The 17,714-nt window shown below is 40.8% G+C and overlaps 1 protein-coding gene across 2 annotated transcripts; it reads right to left on the bottom strand.

Annotated features, from left to right (window-relative positions):
* Positions 1-3,879: 3,879 nt before the first annotated feature.
* Positions 3,880-7,570, bottom strand: selenos (selenoprotein S). Of its 2 annotated transcripts, none has more exons than XM_036535369.1 (6): positions 7,419-7,570; positions 6,411-6,542; positions 5,988-6,094; positions 5,737-5,826; positions 5,583-5,652; positions 3,880-5,008 (listed from the first exon to the last, which is right to left on the bottom strand). In XM_036535369.1, the coding sequence occupies exons 1-6, from the start codon at positions 7,498-7,500 to the stop codon at positions 4,929-4,931; spliced, it is 561 nt and encodes a 186-aa protein (XP_036391262.1). In that variant the 5' UTR covers positions 7,501-7,570; the 3' UTR covers positions 3,880-4,928. The 2 variants fall into 2 exon arrangements, with proteins under 2 accessions (XP_036391262.1, XP_036391261.1); XM_036535368.1 differs by having other exon boundaries at positions 3,881-5,008; positions 5,583-5,655.
* Positions 7,571-17,714: the final 10,144 nt, after the last annotated feature.

Genomic DNA, 17,714 nt, shown 5'->3' with positions numbered 1-17,714 from the left:
GGGCACAAAATTCCAAGAGGGGCGGCATCTGCAGAGATTGCGGTGACCAACCGTTTCGTGCCACTGCAGGACGAGTTGGCCCACGATCCTGAGAGTGGAAGGACTGAAGAGCCCCAGGGAACCCAGGTGGCCTCATCCTAGAGGAAAAGGAGTTGGTGATAGTGGGGGATTCAATCATTAGCGGGGTAGATAGCATAGTGTGTTCGCGCGACAAGGAGTCTCGCATGGTCTGTTGCCTGCCTGGTGCCCAGGTTGGAGACCTCCTGGAGAGCATGGACAAGCTCCTGGCCAGAGCGGGGGAGGATCCAGTGGTCATGGTCCATGTTGGAGCCATGCAAGAAAAATTTATTGAGCTAGCGGGGAAGATTAGGAGCAGAACCTCCACGGTAGTCTTCTCTGGAATTCTACCAGTACCACGTGCAAGCAAAGGGAAGCAAGCCTTTATATGGAGGTTTAACACGTGGCTACAAACCTGGTGTAGGAAAGAGGGGTACAGGTTTATGGGGCACTGGGACTCCTTTTGGAACAGGGGTGACCTGTACAAGCGGGACGGGTTACACCTGAACCGGAGGGGTACAGCTGCACTGGGCCAGCGTATGCTTAGGGTAGCAGAGGGTTATTTAAACTAGGGTCTGGGGGGGCAGGGAGTTTATACAGTCAGATGGGTAGGGATAGACAGACGGAATAGAACACACCATGGCTAAATATTTTATTAGTAGAGAGGAAACGATTCTTGTAAATCAGTCAGAGCAGCACTGTAATAGAGGTGGTTCTGAGCAGTTGGGGGCAGGGGTGAAGGGCAGGAGAGGCACACGTGGTACCCTGAAATTCCTCTGTTTAAATGCTAGAAGCATAAAAAATAAAATTCTCGATCTGGAAACCATTATGAGTAATAGTAACTTTGATGTTGTTGGGATTACAGAGACATGGCTTGGTGCAGGGGATGGGGATGAGTACAACATAGAGGGATACAAGCTGCTAAGAAAAGATAGAATCAATAGAAGAGGAGGAGGCGTAGCTCTTTATGTAAAGGATAATCTTAATATTCAGGAAATACTAGGAATGGAGCCCCTTGGTGTTAGTGAAGACATATGGATTAAGCATGTCAGGAGAGTGAGACAATAGTAATGGGGGACTTCAATTACCCTTCAATTAATTGGAAAGCTGTGTCAGGTCAAGGTAAATGTGAGAAAGAGTTTTTGGATGTTGTAAATGACTGTTTTTTGATACAGTCTGTTACTCAACCCACGAGAAAGAACACAATCCTAGATCTGGTTCTGTGTAATAATCCTGATAGAATCAGCAGTATTGAGGTAGGGGAACCACTTGGTACAAGTGACCATAGTTCAATTACATTTGAAGTTTTTTGGCAAGGTAAGTCTGCATTCTCCAATGCTAGAGTATTCAACTTTAGGCAAGCTGACTTTATTAAGATGAGTGATTATACAAGGAATATAAACTGAGTACCTCTTCTAGGTGGTGAAACTGTCAAAGACATGTGGTGCATATTTAAAAGGATTATTCTGGATGTACAGCGTAACTTCATTCCGCAAGTGAGAAAAGGGAGCTGAAAAAGAAGCATCCACAGTGGATGAATAAGTCGCTACGGAACAGTTTGAAACAAAAAAGGAAATTATTTAGAAAATACAAGCTGGAGAGCTCAAATAGTAATAAGATTGAATACAGTAATATGCGAGCCCAAGTTAAGAAAAAAATAAGGGAAGCTAAAAGGTGTTTTGAAAGACAGATTGCACTAGATGCAAAGAGCAACTCTAAACGTTTTTTTTTTTCAATATTATGGTCAAAAAAGGATAGTTAAGGATGAAATAAGAGGTATAAAAAATAAGGATGGGGTTATGGTATACGACAACAAAGCTATTGCTGATACACTAAACAGTTACTTTGTGGAGAGTTTCACTAGTGAAGTGTTTTCGCATATGCCTTCAGGTGCAGTCAGTTCTCAGAGACTTATAGAGGAAATTGATTTAAATGATGCAGAAGTACTAGATAAACTTCAAAAACTTAAAACAAATAAGGCAGCAGGCCCTGATGGAATATATCCAAGAGTTCTCAGAGAACTAGCAAAGGTAGTTTACAAGCCTCTGACAGTTATTTTTAAGCAATCCCTTAAAACTGGAGAAATGTCAGATGACTGGAAACATGGCAGTGTAGTACCTATCTACAAGAAAGGAAACCGGACCGAACCAGGAAATTATAGGCCTGTCTGCTTAACTTGTATCGCATGCAAAATACTGGAATCCATCATCAGGGATAATTTGGAATTATTCCTGGAAAGAAATGGTGTTCTAAATGATAGCCAACACGGTTTTCGCAGAGGGAGGTCGTGCTTAACAAACCTCCTGGACTTCTTTGAGGAAGCTACAGCATGTCTGGACTCAAACCAAGCTTATGATATTATCTATTTGGACTTTCAAAAGGCATTTGACAAAGTTCCGCACGAGAGACTCATGTTGAAAATGAAATCTGCAGGAATTACAGGAGCTATCACTGAGTGGGTTCGAAGTTGGTTGTCTAATAGAAAGCAGACTGTAACTGTGGGAGGAATTGTATCAGAGCAGGGTCCTGTACGAAGTGGAGTCCCGCAGGGATCGGTGTTGGGGCCTTTGCTATTTCTTATATACATAAATGATCTTGATGCAGAGGTTAGTAGTAAAATAGTAAAATTTGCAGATGACACAAAACTAGGGGGTCTAGCCAACAGTATAGAATCAACTAAGGTAATACAGGAAGACCTAAACAGCATCCAAAAGTGGGCAGATACCTTGCAGATGACATTCAATTTAGATAAATGTAAAGTCTTGCATGTGGGAAATAAGAACCTTAGACAAGACTACTTCATGGGTGGAAAAAAACTAGAATGTGCTCAATTTGAAACGGACTTGGGAGTAATAGTTGACCCAAGTTTAACAGGATCTAGGCAGTGTGTGGTAGCAGTAAAAAAGGCCAACAGGATGCTGGGATATATAGCCAAAGGTATTGAGTATAAATCTAAAGAGGTTATATTGACATTATACAATGCCTTACTCAGACCGCACCTGGAATACTGTGTGCAGTTCTGGGCACCGCACTACAAAAAAGATATTGAAGCTCTAGAAAAGGTTCAAAGAAGGGCAACTAAATTAGTTCCTGGCATGAAATATAAAAGCTACGAGGAAAGATTCAAGGTACTTAACCTATTTAGACTAAGCGAGAGGAGGCTTAGGGGTGATTTAATTGAGGTATTTAAATGTATAAAAGGAATCAATAATGTTAACTATAATAGATTCTTTAGGGTGAGTTCAGTCTGTAAAACAAGAGGACATAAATGGAAACTAGTTAAGAGTAAGTTCCGTACTAATATAAGGAAATATTATTTTACACAAAGAGTTATCAATACATGGAATAGGTTGCCAGGTCATGTAGTTGAGGCAGATACCCTTGCTGTGTTCAAGACTAGACTTGATGCAGTTTTGGATACTCTTTAATTAAGAAATGGCGAGCTTAGTTGGGCCTAATGGCCTGTTCTCATCATCATATGTTCTTATGTTCTTATGAACGGGATTCATTGTACTGTGTAGTGATTCCTTCAGTGATTGGGGGCATTTACATTCAATAACTCCACTAGTTCTGACACACTGCCTGGACAGCAGCCTGTCTCAGTGCAGCTTTTCCTCCACTCATGGTCATTTTTTGTTTTTCAGATTTCTATAGGCTGATATGGTTGCCTGGAGGATGCCTGACTGAAAGAATCTTTTAGAATAGTGAACCAGTACACATAGTACATTGAACAGATTAGTTCAAAAACATTTGTTTGTTCACGACCTACACAAGTTTTTATTATCACATAAGTACACAAGATAAATGCAGCTTATGCAATTTTTGTCACTAACTAAAGATGTGCTGCAGAAAGAGGGCTATAGCTAATGCTTCCGTAACCGGGTATACAATAAGCAAAATTTAAAGCCAGAACAGCTGAATAAGAATAACATAAATTCACTTTTAAACTGAATACCACAGCCAAGTGCTCCAAGCATTAAAATATGTTTTCAAAAATGAGCACAATAAAGAGGACAACATACCATGTTGGCTTTTTATTATGATAAATACATTTTAAAAGCATTAAATTTGATTATAGCCTTGTCATTTCCACCCATTACCAAGACTTCTGGATGAGAGTAAAATGAGTACTTTCCCCACAATTTTATTCAGAAAGACTCCTCTAGGAGGGATTTGCATTTTTCACTACATAAGACACACTCAATCTTCAGGCTGTTACAGAGTATACACACCAATTATAGGGATATGGCACATTGCGGTAGCCATCTGGCTTTCATCTACAGACACACATGAAGACGTATTGTACTTTTAACTACAAAATTTAAACAAAAAATAGAACACACACACTGCCTATGAAACTCATCAGCCACGCCCACTGGCACATCTGCCCTTTCTGGGTGTGGCTTCATTAGAAGCTGCCAAGCTCATACACCCAGCAGAGCTAGGATGTCAATATCTTAGTTCTAAGACTTCAAAATGAGGACAGGTATCACCCTTCCCTACATGAGAATGCTACTACACAACAATAATCAAAAATGGGTACCATCAGTATTCAAATATTAAACACTGACTATGAATTGATTATAATTTGCTCCAGTATAAGCAGTATAACATTTCTTACAAAGTGCTGAATTATGCTTTTCAAAGGTTCAAATTCATTGAGAGATGTAATTATAGAACAAAGGGTCAAGCTTTTAAGTAGTATCAGTTTATGCATCCAAACAGTGTATACAATGATTAAACCCATTTTAATTAGAAGAGCATGTTTCGTAACATCACTAGAGCTGGCAGCAATGCTCAGTTGGTCTGTGTGTGCTCTTGAGACAGTGTCAGAGGTCACTGCAGCACTGTCACTCTGACCATCTTTAACCTCATCCACCAGCCGAGGGCCCTCTTCTGCCTGGTCGCCATGCACAGGTACCTCCCCCTTCTCCTGTCAGGGGATTGAACCCTGAAAACACACCACAACATTTGCATTAACGATCACAATGCCTGCACATGCAAATACTAACGCCTGAAAAAGCAGATATCACAGGCGCAGATGTTGTGTGTTCTTTGAGTGGCTGTTCTAACACAGTCAAACCAGGTGGGAATGCGGTATAGAGCAAATAATCACATAGCAGATACCAGCCCACCTAAACTTTTCCCTGCAAGACCCTATTGCAGCACTTTGCAACCTCCTACTGGTGCAGACAAGACAAAAGGCTTCCCATGAACACAACCTTGTGACTAAAGTTTAAACTCAATACATTTTCAATCACTGAAAATTTCTGAACCATTCAACTGCTTTCAGCTAGCCTACCAAAACAATTCACTGAATTATTCCCTAAATGTTGTCCAAAATAGTGTTTAAATATCTTCAATAGACTTCAATATCTTCAATAGACATTGTTCTCAGCAGTGGGGACTGTTAGGCATATGTCATATGATTGGTAGTTTTCCCCTCTTCAGCTTTTAAATATTTGAATCTATGGTGCATAAGGATCCGCATGTACAGTGCACACAGAAGACCTCGTAGTACTCACCACTGTTTCTAAGAGGCTTCTTATCAGTCCTGGGTTTCAGCACAGCCGATGAGCTGGCTTCTTCTGTATTCTGCTACATTAAACATATGAAAGTACTGTCAGGCTGAAAACAACTAGGCCATTGCAAAACATAAAACATTCGAGCAGATCTTACATGTGCTATCTTTGCATTCCCCTTGTAGCTCTTTCCCTCCTTCATGCTCTCCCACATCTCAATCTTCTGTCTCCTTTTCTCCTCCTCCAGCTGCAACACAAAGGCATGCTGGGGTTCCACATTTCCACAGGTTACACAACTGAACCTCTGCGTACAGTGAAACCTACAGCTTCTGTGGTCCCAAAGGGGATGGGTTCATTTGTTTGCTCTACCCCCGGTCCCAGACCAATGGACTTGAGCTGGATTCTTACTGCTTGTTGCCTCTCCTTGAATTGAGCTGCTTTGGCGTTCAGCTCCTCCTGCAATCTCCGCCGGGATGCTTCTAGTGCCTCCTGCCGTCTCACCACCGATACAGGATCTAGTGTAGATGCAGCAGGATAAACCAAGACTCCTATTACAGTCTACAGTGTCTCTCTTTTCCTTTGTATGGATGGTGTATGCTCAGTGTCATAAAGACATTGCTACTGCACACTGTTGGTAGTTACAAATTTCAGCCTGACAGATATTATGATGAGGATGAAACGTATGAGTGCACTGTACAATTATTGGTTATCATTCCACAATGGTGGTCTTCTCCTATGCAAAGGTGACTGGAAAATTTCTCTGGTATTGAAGTGCTTTTCACTAGCACCAAAACTAAAAAAGCAAAATGCAATGGTGAGTGCAATTCTGACCTTCAGCAGTTACATGGGTGGAGCCCCCCATCTCTGGACTGGTTCTCCGCTTGCTCACGTGCTGGATTAACAGGTACACACCCACACACAGGAACAGCAGGTACCAGCCATATTCAGCCATAAACACTCCAACTGTCAACACAGAGACAGCACATGATCAAAATGTGTTTCATTCTGTGATAAACAAGAGTGTAAGGTTTTTCAGTCTTAACGTGTGTAAATCATGATGTCATTCTAAAAATGATAAATGACATTTTTCAGGATGCCAAGATGGGAGACTACAATGACTTCATTTTTAACCTTCACTTTACCCTGCTTAGCTTCAGCCATTAAGCAGGTGAGACTTACAGGGTGATATGGCTCCAGAACAGCCATGTATAGCGTAACTCAGGCTTTTATCGAGCACATGAGGTCGCCATTGGGGCTGCAGTAATACAATGACCTGCATATTTTGTGAATGGGCTAAAAACCCTTGATGATTGGATTGATACTTACATCCATCCAGTTAGGAAAGTGAATCTAGGCAGTTGCCCCTTATTTGATGCGTCAGCTTTAGTAGTGTTCAGGTCTTAGTTTTACTGAGTCTGCATTCAATATACATCCAAGTCTGCTGTCTTACTGAGCTAAACGGTAATTAATCAAGTTCAATGCACTCATCATAATCTAGTTATTTTAACGGGGAAAAAGACGAGCCTAGCTGGACAAAACAGCCTGATGTCATTAAATTTCTTAACCTCCTCTAAATCAACTGCATAGCAGCAATTTAGCTGAGCAGTAAAAAAGGGAATAGTCTCTTATTTCTCTAAAGCTAGGTAATTACTTCACTAACAACCAAGAACAGCATTGCTTAACAAAAATAACTACACAAGAACACCTAAATACGATAACTACCTATCTTACTTTACGGTTCCGGCTTGTTACAAACGCAGGCCTAAATTATGTAGAGATAGCTACCTAGTGAGCAACATTCCACCAAGGATTGGCGCTCTTGGTTTAGCTGATACTTACCCGACTGCTGTAGGAAACCTAGATCCTGGTTTTCCACGGTCATCTTTGTTGTTATTTCCGTCGTTCCCTCTTCAGATTCCATTTTCGGGGAGCCAAACGGCCCGACAAAAGGTGTTTTTTTTTCTACACTGTTTACAACGTGCGACGTCTTCTGAAATATACTTCCTTTTTTCAGCCAGCCAATCTCTGTTAAACCAATGAAGGATGACGTGGCGTAATCCATTACGTACAGTGGTCACATGGCACAGTGTAGGCAAACTGTCTTGGCTAAACCTTGGAAAGTTTCACGTTGCCGGAGATTCTGGACTGTGTCACACATTCAGTGTTTGCTCGCGTCACCACCGACGTAGAAATGTTGAAATGTAATTAAAGTTTTTGTTTGCCACTGACGCCATATTTGTGCATGTATATGGCCAAGTTGAGAGCATCAGTCAGGGAGAACTAGAGAATCAATATCTAAGGCAGGCAATATTCAATTGTGATTCGTTGAGACATGAAAGTCGATTCAATATCCAAATGTATTTCACAAACCTAAACCTGGGAATTGGTTTAGTGAGTAGAGGTAATTTGGTTAACTTTAAACCAACATAATTTGATTATGTTACCAATATAAATGTCTAAATAAAGCACAAACAAGCAAATATGAAACGACCACATACACTGTAATCAGCAGTCAATATTTAATTGTGCAGGTGACATGTAGTCCAATTTTTGATTACAGAAAAAAGAATTAAAGAAAAAGATTATTAAATTATTTTTAAACTCAACATAAATTGAGAAAATGTGTCTCCAGACCGATTAGCTTCAAAAACAGAACTGAAACTCAACAGATGCAGCGCTCTCTGGTTTTTGTACAATACTACACAGATTAATTAAAAGCAGAGTTTTCTTCCATTTTCATCTTCTTCTCCCTCCCTCTCATCACCAACACATCCATTGGAATTCTCTCTTCCCTGTCTGTCTCTACGTGGGTTTAAAACATATGAAAAATGTGTGTACAACACTGCCACTTTGTCAGGCCTAAACAGGGCAGGACGTCAACGTGTAACAGGCTGGTGAAATAAACACTGCAATGGGTATCTCTGCTACATGGCTCATCCCTCCCTGTACTCTACCTAGCCTGCAGGCACCCACTCAGCCTGTCCACCCCCACCAGTGACCTGCAATGGTCAAATGGCAAGTTGAGAGAACCCAGAGAAAAGAAACTCCATGACCAATGGTGGCAGTTCCAAAACTAGATGGATTAGCAACAACATTGACATTTGAAATGGCTATGTTCATTCTGCATGTTGCATAAGTCAGCATTTATATCACACCCTCATTGATATCATGAGGTCTTCCAAAGTAAATCAAAAATAAATGAAGTAATCTAGAGTTCCCATCTGAGCATTGTGCCATCATGGTGCCAGTTAGCCCACCCTCACTGGCATCAGGTGTCCCTTGGCAGCAGAGAGGCCAGTCATTTAATCATCCAATGCAGAGCTTAGAAGGATGGTGTAGAGGATGCAGGTCCTGAATCCCTGGTGGAGCCAGAGGAAAGCCAGTTAACTGGGGTGGTGGATTTCCACAATGACAAGTTGGAGAGCAAAGTGGATGAAGAGCTCCTGATGATTTTCAGTCAGAAGCCAGTTCCATTTACACAGGTTTTGTGCACCAATGCTTGCAGAGATGCTTAACAATCAGAAAGCTACAAGGATAGATATAACATACCCTTTAGATTAAGTGATTTTGTAGATCCTATTGTAGGGTACATCACACGCAAAATCAGTCTGTTTATACAACAGGGAAAGGTGGAACAGGAGCTAAAGCATGCTTTAGTCATTTCACTTTATGAGAAAAGAAGCAAGGAGGATACATGTCAATTTTGAATGTTTTTTCAAAGGTTTTAGAGAGAACTACGTGAGCAGATTTTACAATGCATTGATGACTGTAACATTTAACATGATCTACAGTCAGGTTTTAGACAATCCTATTACACTGACACCTATTTGTTCTGTTTACCAATCTTATCAGCCTGTTTACCAATCTCATCATCACTCACACTCACAACCTTTCCCTGCAATGATCACATAAGAATAGAGAACATGCTGAACAGACATTGAGTACTGAACTTACTACTTACTAATGTTACCAAGTGGTTAACTGTTAACAGATTATCACTGCATTTAGACAGGACAGAATGTATTGTATCTGGTTCCAGGCAAACAGTCAATAACTCAGCTAATGTCTCTGTCAAGTTTAATGAAATAACAGTAAAGGAAATTTGTTTCAGCACTTAGAATGTGAGTTATACCAGCACGTAACAGGTGGATGCACAGCAACAGTTTTTGGAAAGATAAATTCAAGGATTAAAATTTTAGCAAGAATAGTCAAATATCTGGATATGGAAGCAATGAGGACTACAGCTCTAACATGGAGTCATTAGGAATATACCCTTGCCTGATGGTACATTAGCACCACAAACAATCTCAAGAACAAATATCTCCAAATAAACTAGTTACCTAGTAACCTAGTTATTAGTAACCTTGACCCCAAAATAAATATTGGTCTTAGCCTGCATTGGTGCTCCTGCCAAAGTTCAACCAAATTTTCCCCCATTTGTTGGGTCCAAGCAGATTGCCCACGAACTTTTGTTGTAGCCATGCTTGTTGATGTTTTACAACTCCTCCCCCGAGTTTCCCCTCACCTCGTGTCTTGCGCTGTCATTGGCTGTAGCTCGTCACCGCACTCACTGCCAGTCACAACCGGGTAACAACACTTTTCACACTACAGAATTTGGACTCCCAGACAGGTCCAGATATTTAGCCAGCTAGATATCTTTCGGGCATCTATGAGGCATCGGCAAGTCTCTCGGATGGTGAATAATTCACACATAGCGATCGAGAGCCGATTTACGAGCCCCGGGCGAATGCCGATTTGCCTCTGATCTGGGGCTTTTCTTGGCAATCTCCAAAAACTGTCGACAAGTGGAAAATCATGGCTAAAATCGTGTAGTGTGAACCTGGCCTTAGAGTGAGGCGATACCAAAGACCAAACAAAGGCTCATATCTCAAAAACCCTTCATCGCAGCACTGAACCTGTCAGGGTTTCGGAGACTGCTTCCCGAAATGACCAGCAGGCGTCCTCGTGACAGCCAGTCTCAGTCTGTCCCAGTTGCCTGCTGCTTCCCTCAGCCCCCACCAGAGGGACTTTCTTGTGTGTGCATCATTGACTGATTGATCACATCTATTTGCAATTAGTCTTTCAGTGTTTGGTGTATTTAAACCCCACCTGTTGTATTGTTCCCTGCTCAGTGCTCAGTCTTGAGCTTGCTTGCATGTTGTGCCTTCCTGTGTCAATGTCTTGCTCATTCAGTAAAAACTGTTTGCAATCCTCCTGTGTGTTTGAATGATCTCTGCATTTGGGTCCCTCCTGCTCAACCGTTACAGCACCAAAGACATTGTGAGAATCTGAATCAGATCTGCAGGTTCTCCTCTATTTTGATGTATAATTTTATGCCAATAGACCCAGAAATGAGGAAGAAATGGGGGAGAAATGGCAGTTCTAAAATCCTAAAATTATTATTTTTTTTAAAAATATCATTAAAGCTATAAAACTATGAATTTATTAAAGCACAATGGTGAACAAACCAGTTGATTTGCTGTTGTTTGGTGTCTGTAGAGTGAACAGTTTAGACACAGTTAGAGCTAGATGAAGAATTATTATTATTATTAATAATAATAATAATAATAACTAGAACTAGATTTTTACCTATTTTTATTGATTTTGACAAAATACATGATAGACAGTAACATCACCCAACACCACCCCCTCCTCCCAGTGGCAACCCCCCTCTACTCTCCCTATGACAAAATTTAGTTACAGATTAGGCATAGAAGCCAAGAGACAACATGGCAACAATATACATAATACATACAGGCAAATCACAGCTGCTCTTAGATTAGAGAGGCTGCAGAGGACCAGGCTAAAAGAGTCTTTAGACTAGCCCCATGCATTCTAGCCACTGACAGTTCCATATGTCAAGAAATGAGTACATCCAGTGTGTCTAGGCAAGATAATGTGGGGGCTGCCAGGGGATAGCAAGCATTTTTTCTTCCACCAGTGAGAACAGAGAACACTAATCATTTCTGTTGTACTGAGACATTAATGAAGGAATCATCATTAAGCATTAAGAGTCTGGGGCAGTATGGAAATACCAACAGTGCCACTTAATGTGGAAGAAACATGCTTCCAAAACTTCTTTGCATCAGGACAATCCCAGAACATGTGTTTGAAGGTGCCTATATACCTCTCTTACTCCATTCTGGAAGTGAAAAGCATTTATTATCAGTGAGAAGTGAATAATTATGGAATATTGGAGAATGAGTATGCCATTTATGTTCAGTATGGGAATATTTTCCTAGAGTACCATACAGAAAACAAATATGAAATGATTGGGCCCAAGCATAGTTTGGCTCTTTAAGGTATATTAGTGTACCAGAACTTGTAGTCTGTGTGGGAGGGCTAGATGTTCTTCAGTTGATCACCAGGACACGGCAGCACTAGGATGAAACCATACTGTAAGAGGACGCAAGACAAATGCCCAATGATAAAGCTTGGCAATGAAAGGCCACCGGCTTCCTTACTGCACTGCATGGTTGAGAATTTGATGTGATGTTTTCCTTTCCACATAAATTTGGAGACCACAGCCTGTAGTTTGTCACAATAGTCAATGGAGGGCGACAGGTATCATGGAGGAGAAGAAATTAACGCAGGGTAGTACTTCCATCTTAATTACTGATATCCGAGCTTATAAGGATATTGGAAGACCAGCAAGTCAAATCTGCATCTATACGGTTATGTATACCTTGAAATTTTTTACTGCTATGGTATGCAAAGAAGGAAAAATGTCCACTTCTAAATATTTCAAATTTGACACTATAAGTATGTATGCAGGCAGAGATGCTTGAGATGATGCTGGATTTAGATGCATCACTGATTTGTCCAATTGATCTTGTAACCAGAAAATGGACAAAAAAGATCAAATGTAGAGAGCAAATGTGGGATTGAATTGGCTGCATTACTGATATATAATAGTATATCATCTGCATGAAGGGATATGAGATGTGAGGAATTACAAAAGCTAATGGGTTGTACTAAGGGGTGCTGACGTATTCTCTGAGCAAGTTTCTTGAGGGAGAGGGCAAATAAAAGTGAGAAAAGAGGACAACCCTGGCGAGTCCCACTGCAAACTGGAAGTTGTGATGAACAAATGCCCCTTGTAATGACCACATATTAATGTACTCTGTGCTCAAACCAAAATGGTCCATGACTGTCCAGAGGTAATCCCATTCTAAATCCCATTCAAAAGTTTTTTCAGCATCTAGAGAAATTACAGCACATGGTGAACTGATCCCTCCAGCAGCAGATGGTGAACATTATCTGATGCCAGATGAGATGTAATAAAACCAGTTTGATCTTCATGGATGAGTTAGAGTAAATGGCTGATTTAATATGTCAATAACTGTGGTTAAAATCAAAAACTAACATCTACTGGCAATGCCTACCATCTTCATGCAACAATTATCTCCACCAAGTAACAAGCTTGATCATACCACGTCCTCTGCTCTGATGGGATGAAAGTGGCAATGCTTATGAACTGTTTTCCACCACAATACAGTTTAACGTCACTGTTTAGGAGTGATAAGGGTCTATAGCTTCCACATAGGGTTAAATCCTTACCTGGCTTAGGCAACAAAGTAATAACACCCATATTGGTATTAGTATTAAAGAAACCTTCATGGATAGAGTAATTAATCATGTCTATAAGTGGGTGACATAGTTCATCCCAAAAAGTGAGGTATACCTCCGGAGGAATCCCATCCCAACCTGGTGACTTTCCTTTTTTCATATTAATCAGAGCCTGCTTTAATTCTCCTAATGATATTGGGGCGTTAAGATTTTGCCTCCTCGTCAGAGAGACAACTGAGGTTTAGATCTTGAAAAAATACCTTGTGTGTGGTCATATCAAAGGAGATGTCTGATTTATAAAGGTTATAACAGAAGGACTTAAATTCGGCATTAATTCCCCTAGGATCATTTATCAAGCTGACCGGTGTTTTGATTGATGTGATGTTTGAATATTTTTCATTGCTCTTTAGCCTCAGAGCAAGGAGATGACTAGGCTTGGCCCCATTGAAGTAGCAAGTTCTTCTCGTTTTGTGCATCAAAAACCAAGCTCTGTGCCTTAGCAAAGAATTAAGTTCAGTTCTTGTCACATTTATCTCCCTTTGTGTATCGTCAGAATACGATGCCTGTTGATTCTGTTCTAATCAAGTTAGTTTTGCTTTGAGATCGCTGATTTTACTTAATCTGGTTTTATTGAGATACGATGCAAACAAAATAGATGTGTCACGGATGCATCCCTTTATGGAGGCCCATAGGATCTGAGGATTGTCTACAGAGCTGGCATTAACTAGTTGCCCTGATCAGTGATGTAGCGAGTGTGAGTTTTAGCTGAAACTATACTATGTTCCGATAGCGGAAGATGCTAAAATAAAGTCTATTCTCAAGTAACTTTTATGTCTGGCGAAATAGAAAGTGTACAACCTAAGGGTGCGGTGAATAGTGCAATACAAATCTGTTAAACTGAAGTCTGAAACAAGCCTTTGCAAAGTGGCAGAAGTTAAAGGCTGCAAGGCTTGACTTTGCGAGCAGGATCGATCAAGTGACACATCCACGACAGTGTTCATGTCAGCACCGATAATAAGAAAGCAATCCTGAACATGTAGTAAAATTGTTAAAGCAGGGAAGAAGTTAGTCATAATGGGATGGTGCATAATTGCAAAGTTAGGCCTGGAAATATTTGCCTTAATGTACAATACTCTACTGTCCTCACAGCTAAACTTTTCTAAAATTTAAAGAGAAAAGGTTTGTTTTAGTACAACAAGTGAACCCTGAGTATCCATGGAAGTCGACACAGCTACATAATAATATTTGTTAGAGAACCTGTGGATGTCTGGTTTCCTCAAGTGAGAGTCTTAGATGAATGCTTCGTCAACTTGGTACCTAGAAGATCCAAACAAGCAGCACACTTTACAGAGCCATTCAGCCTATTCACATTCCAACTGATCACATGTATAGTTGTCATTTATTTATGATGTATGCCATATATTGGATGAAAATAGTGTGCAAAACTGTCCATAAGCCCAAAACCTTATGAAAAAATAAACTACACAAAGGGAGATATACCCACCCACCCCGGTCACCACTACACCCATAAATTTTCAACTCCCCAAACAGGGGAAGTATAACAAGAAAACAATAAAAAAAACACCCAACCATGACTCCAAAGGGAATCAGAGAAAAAATATTAAACAACATGGTGCTGAGAAAGCCGGCAGACACTATCCACCACCCCCAACCCACCCAATGACAGTGTAGCTAGGCTATAGCAAGATCCTAAAATCCCGGACCCAAGCTATGACCACAGTTAGAGGCATTAGACCACTAAAACTATTAATGTATTTCACCACATCACCATAACAATTTTCGTCAGTCCTCCAATTGAATGATTCGACAGATATGCCATTTAAGACTAATCCTTCGATCCAGTCTATGCTTCCAGTGGATTCAGGAAACACCTCCTGTGGGTACTCGAAAGTATGTTGCTCAGAACCACGGGTCAGCTTCAGTTTAGCTGGGTAGATCATGAAAGTTTCATAGCCCATGCTCTGCGCTTTACTGGTGATGTCGAAGAAGGCACGACGATGATTGATGGTGAAGGTACTATAAGGCAGTAAATCTAATGTCTTTTCTGTCAATCTTAATGGGGATTTTTCTGGCTGCCTTGAGAATTTGGTTGCGGTCAGTGTATCATAGCATTTTTAGAATGATGGTCTTGGGCCTGCCTGTACAGTAGGGACAGCTGAGGCGATGTGCTGTCATGATCTCGAGCCTTTCATCAGCCAGCGAAGGAAACCACTTTGGCAAAGATGCCGAAATGTTAATGCTAACCCTAATGCTAACACAACCCTAAAGCTAATGCTAACTCTCAAGATAATGCTAACACTTACCCACATGGTAATGCTAACCCTAATGCTAACACAACCCTAACCCTAAACCCTAACCCTAACTCAAACTCTCACCCAAATTTCATTAATGCTAATGCTAACCCTAGAACTAATTCTAAAGCTAACCCTAACCTGAACCTCCATTTGGGCGCTTGGAAGCATTATCCATGTCATATTAAGCAAATACAGAGCCGGGGAACATCTTTTTCAGGTCTCCATTATGTGCTATATAGAGCTGGGGAACATAGGACCCTGGGAACTTAGGAATGACCCTGTCTTTTTCGATCTTGCTAATGCAACTGCTTCGACTAGTGTGTTCAGCACAAAGCTCTTTACCACCTTCATGCAGCCAGTCAGCTCAGTCTGGATGTTGTCTAGTCTGTCTTGGAGGCCTTTGAACTGCATTTCAATAAACAGATATTGCTTCTCCAAGGCTAATTCGATCATGGTAGAGAGTGAATCCTCCATTTTCTGTATTGAGGTTTCCTGGGTTTGCTCATGTTGAATCTGATGGCAGGTGGATCTTCCTTGACGCGAGGTCATCATGCAGTTATAGGAGAGTAAAAAAATATATAAAATAGTGTTACCGGTTTCCAGGGTGGGGGAGTAATGGAATACAAGTTAAAGGCCTTACGTATTTAAAATACAAAATATGAGTAACTGTATTGCGTTACAGTTACCATTTAAATTGATGGTAATCAAATTACAGTTACATTTTAAAAATATTTAAATTACTGAAGGGATTACATTGGATTTTTGTTCATTTAATTTCATTTATTTTTTTCATTTAATGTTTATTCAGTTGGTAAATCTATCCAATAATATGCAACTCCGGGGTGTATCTCCCATATGCCCCTCATGAAAAAAAGAAGAAAAAAGCGCGCAGCCTGCCTGACTCACAGCACAGTAGAATGGAGAGTGAGACAGAAAGCAACCAGCGCAATGCGTTCATGTCATGGAAATACCGGGACCATTTTACTATCAAATTTGGCAAAGATCGCAACGTAACAGTACAATGCAAGCTGTGTTTGCCTGCAACCAAACTGCTATCCACTTCAAAAGAGTCGACCTCTAACCTGAAGAAGCATCTTGAAGTAAGTTCTCTTTTTCATTATTTAAGATAATATTGATCCCTAGCTAGCTATCTTTCATAGTTTGGCTGCACTAGATTAGCTATTCAGCTAGCTAGTAGGCTCGTAGGTATAGTATTAAAGCTAACTAGTTAACAAGTAGATACAGTGACAAAACGAGTGAAATTTCACATGTTCAAAACTGTGATTACTCCAACAATTTTACACTATGCATATTATACATTAAATTGTTAAGCTACTCCCTTCTCACTCACAATGTATTTAGGGTGGCTCGTGCCTTTCATGTTTTCATGTAATATACAGTTTTTGAATTAACATTTACAATTCTGAAGAAACTGCCATGAAATGCCAACAGACTTAACATGGGGGTGCCAAAATGTTAGCCACAACAATGTTGAACATTCTAAAAATAACCGTTCAAAACATTAGTCAGATGAACATTCTTTAAAAAACTGTTTAAAAAAGCAATCCAAAGTATTTAGGTTATGTTACTTACCTTGAGTAATTTAACAGAATACGTTACAAATTACATTTAAGGGCAAGTATTCTGTAATCTGTAGTGGAATACATATTAAAAGTAACCTTCCCAACCCTGCCCGTTTCAGACTGAGAGCTGAACGTATGGTGTCAGATTTATGTCAAAAGTCGCGAGCGCAGAAAACATACTTGCGCACAAAGCATGCAGCCACCACGCGTGAGAGAATTTCTGCTTGGGGCTGAGACCAAGGTGCAGCAGTGTGCTGGTGAGCTTGTAGGGGATGACTGTATTAAAAGCAGAGCTGTAGTCAATGAAGAGCATCCTGACATAGGCATCTTTGTTTTCCAGATGGGAAAGTGCTATGTGGATGGCTGCAGAGATGGTGTCCGAGGTAGATCTGTTAGAGCGGTAGGCGTACTGCAGGGGGTCCAGTGTTCCAGGTATGCTGCTCTGGATGTGGGCCAGAACCATTCTCTCGAAACACTTCGTGATGATTGGAGTGAGTGCAACTGGCCTGTAGTCATTCAGGCAAGACACTGGGCTCTTCTTGGGAACTGGGATGATGGTGGTGGTTTTGAAACACGTGGGGACTGTGGCTTGTGAGAGGGACAGGTTGAAGATGGAGGCCAGAACATCAACCAGCTCTGTGGCACATGCTTTGAGAGCCCTCCCAGGT

The sequence above is a fragment of the Megalops cyprinoides genome, chromosome 8 (genome assembly GCF_013368585.1).
Source record: "Megalops cyprinoides isolate fMegCyp1 chromosome 8, fMegCyp1.pri, whole genome shotgun sequence".
In the NCBI taxonomy this organism is placed as follows: domain Eukaryota; kingdom Metazoa; phylum Chordata; class Actinopteri; order Elopiformes; family Megalopidae; genus Megalops; species Megalops cyprinoides.
The sequence above is the reverse complement of the archived record's forward strand: the minus strand, read 5'-3'. Positions and strand labels throughout refer to the sequence as shown.